This window comes from Anguilla rostrata, chromosome 10 (genome assembly GCF_018555375.3).
Source record: "Anguilla rostrata isolate EN2019 chromosome 10, ASM1855537v3, whole genome shotgun sequence".
NCBI classification, from domain to species: Eukaryota; Metazoa; Chordata; class Actinopteri; order Anguilliformes; family Anguillidae; genus Anguilla; species Anguilla rostrata.
The window spans coordinates 12,129,693-12,138,495 of NC_057942.1; the positions used below are offsets into that span (position 1 = coordinate 12,129,693).

Consider the following 8,803-nt stretch of genomic DNA (forward strand, 5'->3'; position numbering starts at 1 on the left):
GGTGTCCCCAGCTGCATGGGGAGCGTTTGGGAATTCATCCACTGGTGTGCAGTAGTAGCTGACTGGCCATAATTTGTCAATATAAGCCTTCACAGATGCATTATTAAAATTTGATGGGTACCACCGTTCTTTCATGTTGTTAGTTACCAAATGCACCATGAGTTCTGTCACAGGAGGCCGGTCGCCTTGGAGTAAATAAGCCACACAACTACGCAGAACAATTATAATAGATTTCTCTTTACTGGAACTACAGTGATTATTTTCGTATAACATTCACAACTGTAATCAGAACTCTGACTGCTGCTGCTGATAAGCCTCCTGGCAGTGTCTTAGTCCTGGCTTTGTGTGCTTGTCGAGGCAGTCGGCTCTCTGTAGGTAATGGCTGATTGAAACAGAGGTAGTAGTTATTGGTAAATGGGTTTTTATATCTTTCTCTGCAAAGAATCTCTCCACTACTCCCATCCGATACCACTTAGGCACTTTCTCCAGTAAATGTGTCATAGACACTTCATGGCCTTTCCCCCCATTCTCTGAAATAGTAGATCCGCACTCTACTGTGGCTATTGTGCAGTTGATACCATCTGTGCCGGGATGTAGGGGTCAATGTCTGCTGATGGAGAACCTAGGAGGTGTGGTGCGTGAGTCTCACTAGACTGCGATGGAGGGTAAAGTTCCAAACTCCCAGAGGAAACTGCGAGAGAAATGAGAGAAAGAGCCAGCCTTTAAAGTATAGAGTCATTGTCTCAAGGTCTGTAAAAATACACAATTTGAATACACCATTTGAAAACATAGAGTAGTGTTTTTGCATCTATTGTCAGAGATGTCAAAACTGTAAGGCTTTGGATATGTAAGTAATAATTCCAGTCAATAAATGATTCAGATTCTCAGTGTATTATGACAACACTTTGAAAATTCTGAACATTCCAAACAGCCTCTACTATTACTGGGTCTAAACCCAGTTCTGATGGCTGCAGAATGTGTGGCAGCAATACACATCAGTCCTCCCATGTAACTTAATTCCACTTTTCTTTTACTCAAAAATGCCAGTGAATAAACTCAGATTGCTGCTGTTGAGTAGTTGAGTATTGTTGCGGGCAGAGAACATGGCAAGATGTCTAGGCCTTGTGAGGCCTACTTCAAATACAGCTTTTTGTATACTGTTTGATGAGTCTCGGGTAAGTGTTACCTGGCACAGGTGAGCTGGCATGCAGGTGAAGAGAGGGCTCTTGGAGGGGGGGGTCTGTCTGGTCCTCAGGGTCTGAGGATAGAATCTGAGGGACCAAAGCAGATTTGCAATGGGGCTTTATGAACATATAGACCAGTTAGCTTTTGCATATAATGTGGTTGAATCTTTCCTAAGAAGAGAAAGTACCAAGAGAAAACAAAGATTCTTTGTGAAATTTAAGAATTCTAGCATTTTGTTGGGCAGCTAATTCTTCATATATTTGTTGTTCATCCTCCGTGAAATACAGATAAATAATTTTGTAGTTATATTGTATAGCTGCCTTCCTCAGTTTGACCACAAATCATCAGTTTTTGCCTTGTGTACACTCGACCTATGTCATGTGTCTTTTAACCTGTGGCTATTGAGTCACTTTTTTTGTTATGTGTAATGTAAAGTACATCACAAGATGTACCATGTACTTGTTGGATTATTAATATTGGTTTCATATTGATTTACATACTTACTGGAGCCAAACCAGAACTATTCTGCTCAATGTTAATGGCTAAATCCCTCACAGATTGGCTTCCGTAAATACATTTATTCCTATTTAATCCTATTTTAAAAACCCTGGGTGCCGGTGAGTGTTACCTGTCGGACTGCAGTTAGGCTAGTGAGTGTTCCGAGACTGCTGCTATCTGTGATGACCATGGCCTGGGACAGGAGACTTGAGGGGGTGTAGGAGGACAGCTCGGATTTGCTGTACACTGTAACGGGGAGGGCAGAGGTGGCATGACATCACTGATCCCATAGCACACTAACCTCAAGAGGCCTGAATTTAACTAATGAAGTTATTAAAATCAACCTGGCTTCAGTTCATACATTCTGTGCCTGGGTACCCTTACTGTGGCATGGAAGTTGTGCCATTGTCGCCATGAAGGAGCTGGGCCCCATGTGATTTGGAAACTGCTGTGCGATTGGCTGTTGATGCGAGGTGTGGAGCTGCTGCTGAAAGGAGATTGGCTGGAGGGTGGTGAAACCGCCTCCAACGTTATTAATGACTGGAACAGTCTGGGGCTGAGAAGAGGCCAGACCTGTGGACAAGGAGATAGATGAGAAGAACACTTATGTACTAATGTATCCAGAGTGAGGGAGTTCAGATGATAAAGACTGATATTTATTTATTTAGCTGATGAACCTTATTGAGGGAGAGATACTGGGGCAATTCAAATTCAGTGCATTGCTTAAGGACAAAAGAGTGCTTGTCCCCGTCCGTATGATAGTGTGCATAAGGGTGCTGGTGTGTTGGTGTTTTACTCAATGTGCCAATTAAGTTAACCAGGCTGATATGAAGTCACTGTGTCAGAATATGTATTATATATTACATCGAAATATAGTGATGGTGAGTGAGTGAGGTTTCTCAAGCCCCATAATCGATGGAGCTACCATGCACAGTCAATTACCAACTTGTGTTCTCCAATCAAAGGACTGCTTTTCCACAGGTTCAGTGAGCCTGATATATGACAGCTCCTCCCTCTTTGGGGTTAACAGGGTGTGAGCCTCACTGCTCCACTACAATTAGCATGTCAGTAATTGGAAAGGTGGTCAAAGCAGGTTACCAATCAGAAGCGATGACTCCCCGAGGCTCATGACACTCGGCAGGGAGGCCATGATGAGGCTCTGGGGAGGTGCGGGCGAGGCAGACAGACTGTGTAGCGCAGTCAGCGTGCTGACAGGCGGGAGAGGGCCACCTCCTGACACCTGATAAAGGAGGAGGAAGGATAGAGAGAGAGAGAGAAGAAGGGGAGAAAAGAGGCCATCGTCCTGACAATTAAGGATGAAGGTAATTTAAGAGATGATCTTCAGCCACTTCCACTACTACTGGTGTCCTTTGCAATTAATACTATAGCTTTTTATGCCCCTCCCCCTCCCCCAAATCCACTTATGTCTTTTTTCCTTCATTGCATTTTTCCTGCATTTTTTGCTGTTCTTGTGATGCTCCAGTATGGTATGAGGACTTACAGGTTTGTGATGTGTTTCCAGAAGGGTGTGGCTTGGCTCTAGCTGGACAGGGCTGCCAACTAGACGCCCACCCACACTCCTGTCCACATGATGGCCTGATCCCAGGCTCTCATTGGCCACTTGCTGCGTATATTTCATGCCTGAGTTGTGGGAGAGAGACAGAGAATGTGTGGAAGTGATTAAATTATGTCAAGGTTCTGATCCAGGTGAAAATGCATTCTCTCTCTCCTCTCTCTCTCTCTTTACTTTGAAATATACTACTTGTACTTCCTGTATTGTAATTTATAGTAAATCAGAAATGGTTTTGAGTTAGCAAATGTGAGGTTTCGCTGAAGTTACCATGAGAGGGGCTTGTGGGTAAGGCGTGGCTGGAGGAGCTTGCTGTTTGGCTGTTATACGGCGTGTCAAGAGCCAGCTTGTGTCGGAAAGCCTCCTCTTTGCGCCGGTTGGCAAACCAGTTGTACACTCGCACCTCTGTCACCAGGTTAGAGCCCAGTCCAGCCAGCTGGGAAGGGGACACCCCCCGCTGAAGGCACTCTGCCCTGGGGGAGGAACACTGACACTGAGCGCTGAGAGACACCGACACCAAGGGGACACTGACACTGAGCACTGAGAGACACTGACACCAAGGGGACACTGACACTGAGCACTGAGAGACACCGACACCAAGGGGAAACTGAGCACTGAGAGACACCGACACCAAGGGGACACTGACACTGAGCACTGAGAGACACTGACACCAAGGGGACACTGAGCACTGAGAGACACCGACACCAAGGGGACACTGACACTGAGCACTGAGAGACACCGACAGACACTGAGCACTGAGAGACACCGACACCAAGGGGACACTGAGCACTGAGAGACACCGACACCAAGGGGACACTGAGCACTGAGAGACACCGACACCAAGGGGACACTGACACTGAGCACTGAGAGACACCGACACCAAGGGGACACTGACATTGTAAGATGCTGACACTCAGCTACAGTTACACTGGGGGCCACATTTACTAAGGAAATAGTCGCAGCACAAAACATTTGCTATATTTCGTGGTCTCAGATATTGACACATTAACAACACATTACCAAGACTGGTTCTGTATAACAAGAAATAGGTCATGGTAATGTTCAACAAGGTACAGCTTCACAGCATATAGGAATGGAAAGGATAAAAATTTGGAGTGACATGACATACAAAATGTATTCATTAGGTATAATTAAACTAACAAACAATAGAGGATGTAAAGAAAAGATGACATGATGTTATATGCCGACAATAAGAAAAACTTCACGAGGGCAAAAGACACAAGTGGTGGTCCAACTAAAGAATATTAACACAAACAGAACAACAGGTGGGAAATCCCTGTAAAATGAGCATGTAGTGGGGGGGGAAGGAAGAGACGTGTATGGACTTGTGAGGGGAGAAGGCCACAGAGTGTCTGAAGGTAACACTATTCACAATTCATTATATACCCTACTTAACACATACACAGAACAATGGTTCAAATTGTTTAAATTCTGAACTGCAATTTTACACTACTAGCTGATGACTTCAATAGAAGTCTTGTGTCCTTTCAATAAAACAAATGCAATTTCATATTATATCTGAAAATAAACAGAAATGTGTGAAACGTATTTTAAATCCCACGAATCAGAGTGTTACGCATCAGAGGAGGCAGCTGTTCATCTCCACCCCATTCAGCCCACAAAGGAATCGTATTTGACTGTGGAGGATGTGTGTATAGCCCGATGCTCTTCTCTGCCATATGAGCTACAAGCTGCAGTAGATCAGTGCAAATTACCAACTGCTTTCAGGAGTTCTAAAAATTCTCACCCAAAGAGGGGAGATGTATGCTTTAGTAAATTGGACGTGATACCTAATTGGCCTAATTTACATGATCTCCACTCTGTTTTAGTGCATTCACTCCAGGTATACATATGCACAACCCATTGTGACTGTTTAGTAAATACAACATAGATACTGAAACCTTGTAGCATCTGCTTCTGCGTCAGAAAAGCAGTTGAAATGCTTTTTGCCACTGACACAAACAAACTGAGGGGACACTGACTGACTGTGAGATTCTGATACTCAGCAACAATGACACTGAGAGTCACTGACACTCAGTAGCACTCACACCGAGGGGGCACTGACACTCAGCAGCACTGGCACTAAGGGATACGGACAATGAGAGATACTGACACAAAAGATGTGTTGTTTCAGGGCTGGTCTGACAGTGAGAGACAGAGGAGAAATGAAAGTATTCCTCACCACCCCCTCCCACTCACACCTCCTGTACCCACTAACCTGTTGCATTCATCCACCAGCCCCTCTCTCTCTTCCTTGCTGGGGTTTTTCTGTCGCTCATAAGCCTGGAAGAGGATCTGCTGGGAGGCGGGACCCCACTTAAACCTGTTCCTCCGGCCTTTTCGCACATCCTCCCCTGGCTCCTCCCCCAGTAGAATTCCCCGGCTGGCATTTGTGAATTCTGGAAAAAGAGAGGCGGCCATCAGAACGCTGCATCACCCACTGATTCCACCTCAATGCATTTAATATGGGTGTCAGCTGAGCTTCTTATTCCACCACTTCCTTCAATTTCTATCTCAGTATTTAAACTGCTGCTTTGCAGGCAGTAATTCCAGTAATTCATTGGACCCTTAAACTTATTATGGGTGAAATATGGACACGGTAACTAATTCACCTGTAGGACTAATTCACCTGTAAGACTGTGTTCACAGGTGTGTTTAATAGAATATATTAACTGGGAGGCCAAGCAGCATAGTTATTGAAGGCAAAAATGACAGAAACAGTCCACAAATCAATGGAAAAATCTTGGAGTATATTTCTGCAAATCATAGTTTTCAGCCATTGACTTCAGCAGATAGGTGGCAGGTGAGAAGGACATGTTTGCTCACTACCTCTGCTGTGTTTTCTCATTCTCCAAAAGGCTCTATGATCTAAAAATCTAAATCTAATGCAGCTGGTTTCAGCCGGTGTCTCATGCACTAGACACAGACAGACATGAGCTTCGATTTTTAATCTCTCACAATCCCTCAGTTTCTGCACACCAGGGGCTTGGAAACCCATAGCCTGATCAGTGGCCAGGCCTAGAGTTCCACAGGGACAGACATCCTTGGCAATACTCACGCTGGCTGATTTCTCCCTGCTTCCTGACGTACCAGCTGTACAGTGCTGCCCTCTTCTGGTTTTTCATGGGAGTTCCTTTGTTGAGGTGCTGAGAGAGATGGGACTGGTTGAGCCCTGTGGACTCTACCACCTCTCTCTGAGGCAGGTTGTGCTGCTGCATATAGCTTTTCACCATTTTGGCTACATGCCACGGGTCCTCCCTGGCAACAAACACACACACACACACACAGACAACTCCCAAAGCTTGAACAATGCAAATGTTAGCCTTGAACACATTTCAATCGCTCATGATATATTCAATTTTAACGTACTTTTTTGCACAATATAGACATCATTTGTAAACCAATGCATGCACATTTGCAAGATGATAGAAATGCAGTTCAAAAATTATTTTTTAAAAAACAAACAACCACTTTTATGAATTGAGTTTATCTCCATTGACATTATATACTATTATTATTATTATTAGTAGTAGTAGTAGTAGTATTGTTTATTTTATGTATTCGTTTACATTTACAAATAATAATTTTACCAATGCCTTGTTTCAATGTTATACTTTGGCAATATTGTAACGTTCAGTCCTTTAGTCAATATTGCATTACTGAACTGAGAGAGAGAGAAAGAGAGAGAAAAAGAGTCAAAGAGAGAGAGAGAGAAAGTGAGTGAGAGAGAGAGAGAGAGTGTGTTGACTGTGTGAGATAAGCAGCAGGACAGCAGGGCAAAGTCCACTTCTCTGGAAAATAAGTACACTCATAAACAGCAAATAAACACACACCTGACACTCTCTCACACTCACACAGTGATCTGTGCTCAGAGACACACACGCCTCAAACTTTTACTCATACCACTCTTTTCCTTTTTGTACACACACACACGCACATACCTTTCCTAACTATGTATCTCATACTGTATAGCACTGTGACATAATTTAGATGTTCCCCAAATTTACAAAGGAACATATAATTCTGAGGAATAGTACATACACAGAAAGCTTTTCCATTCTATCTGTTCATCTTGACCTAAGAATGTCATACAATCCCAAATGTTTGACTCAAGGTCATTTGCTGTGCCCCTGCATATAAATTGAAATTCATCTTTGCACATTAGAATGGGAAAACTATTAAACTGCGATTACTACACATGCACAACACTGTCAAGATAGTTTTCTCCTGATGTTAGGTTAGCTCTCTCTTCCTCCCTCCCTCTCTCACACGCTCACTCTCTCTCTCTCTCTCTCTCACCCTCTGTGTGTATCTGTCTGTTAATCTTAAGCCATCCATGTAGCTCATTTATTAGAGAGGGAGAAATGACCAACGAATAATGAAAGGATAGGTAATTAGTAACCAGAGAAAGGAGGAACCCTCTCCTTTATATTCACCACACGGACCGATAGAAACAGAGCAGAAAGGGAAAGAGATGGAGAAGGAGAGAGGAAGGGGGCCTGCTCAGGGTTTTGGAAGGAAAACCAAACTGGAGACAAAGGATGCAAGAGAGAAGAAGATGCTGACAGGTAACCTAATCTGTGCTTTTGTTTTCTGGAACTTTCCTCCAGGATGGAAAAGAGGGGCCGGGCAGGCGGAACAGGAAAGAAACACAGAGAGCGTGAGCTGCAATGAGGAGGAGAAAGGCAAGGTGTTCAGCTGAATTTCTTTGGAACCTAAATGTGCAGGGGTTTGAGACAGAAAGGAAACAGAATGGAGAACTATTTGTTGACATTTATTGTGGAAACACTGGCAAAGAGTTTCAGGAGTGTTGCGCTGCTGTTGGAGGAATATGGGTTTGTGCTGAGTGGATAAATTAACAGGTGAGAGACAAAGAGAGAGAGAGAGAGAGAGAGAGAGAGAGCGATGAAGACTTGGAAGGACACACAAGCCTGTGAGCGAAACTTACTGCAGCAGTCTGTCCACTTCAGCTCTCTGTCTTGCTGCTTCTTCGGGGGGAAGTCTGTCCAGCTCCCTGAAAATGGGAGGCGGAAAATCCTCCTCTCCCTCTTCCGAGCTCTCACCGCCCCCCTTGTCCCCACTCTCTCCCCCTGCCGAGGCCCTCTCCCGCTCCAGTTCCCCCAGAGCCTGAACCAGGACCTCCCGAGACAGCCCCGAACCCAGCAGAGCCCATATCAGCTGCTCCTGGAGGGCAGATAGACGTCCTGCCATGGCTGCCCCTCTTCCCTCCTCTCCTTCCATTAAACTGCCTCTCTGAGCCCCCCCACCCCACCCCCCAAACTCCCCTCTGCCCCACCCCCCTCCCCCTACCCCCAACCTTTAGCCCTCGAACGCTGTCTGTTTGGAATCTCTCTGTCTCTCCGTCACAGGCCACACGCTTTCAGCTAATGCACAAGAATACAGTGAGCTCTTATGCTCACGCCGGCACGCTAATGCTATTTTCCTGCTTTCTTTCTCCCTTTGCCCGAAAATGAAGGATTTGGTTCAATATGTTTGCTTCATTTTTTCTCCATCGAATTCCAGGAAGAG

At 44.8% G+C, this 8,803-nt stretch overlaps 1 protein-coding gene across 2 annotated transcripts; it reads right to left on the reverse strand.

The window, feature by feature from the left end:
- Positions 1-221: 221 nt before the first annotated feature.
- hnf1a (HNF1 homeobox a) lies at positions 222-8,536 on the reverse strand. 2 transcript variants are annotated; one of them, XM_064354134.1, is made up of 10 exons: positions 8,223-8,536; positions 6,333-6,532; positions 5,493-5,673; positions 3,524-3,726; positions 3,185-3,324; positions 2,782-2,923; positions 2,068-2,256; positions 1,814-1,929; positions 1,187-1,271; positions 222-691 (listed from the first exon to the last, which is right to left on the reverse strand). In XM_064354134.1, exons 1-10 carry the CDS (start codon positions 8,513-8,515, stop codon positions 561-563), a joined length of 1,680 nt encoding a protein of 559 aa, XP_064210204.1. In that variant the 5' UTR covers positions 8,516-8,536; the 3' UTR covers positions 222-560. The 2 variants fall into 2 exon arrangements, with proteins under 2 accessions (XP_064210204.1, XP_064210205.1); XM_064354135.1 differs by lacking the exon at positions 8,223-8,536 and adding an exon at positions 6,865-8,139.
- Positions 8,537-8,803: the final 267 nt, after the last annotated feature.

Excerpts from the sequence above, each read along its gene's own strand:
- hnf1a (XM_064354134.1), bottom strand. The coding sequence starts at position 8,515 with ATGGAAGGAGAGGAGGGAAGAGGGGCAGCCATGGCAGGACGTCTATCT. Across the intron at positions 6,533-8,222 it reads GAAGTGGACAGACTGCTGCA|GGAGGACCCGTGGCATGTAG; the intron begins GTAAGTTTCGCT and ends GTTTGTTGCCAG. Across the intron at positions 692-1,186 it reads TGCCAGCTCACCTGTGCCAG|TTTCCTCTGGGAGTTTGGAA; the intron begins GTAACACTTACC and ends TTTCTCTCGCAG.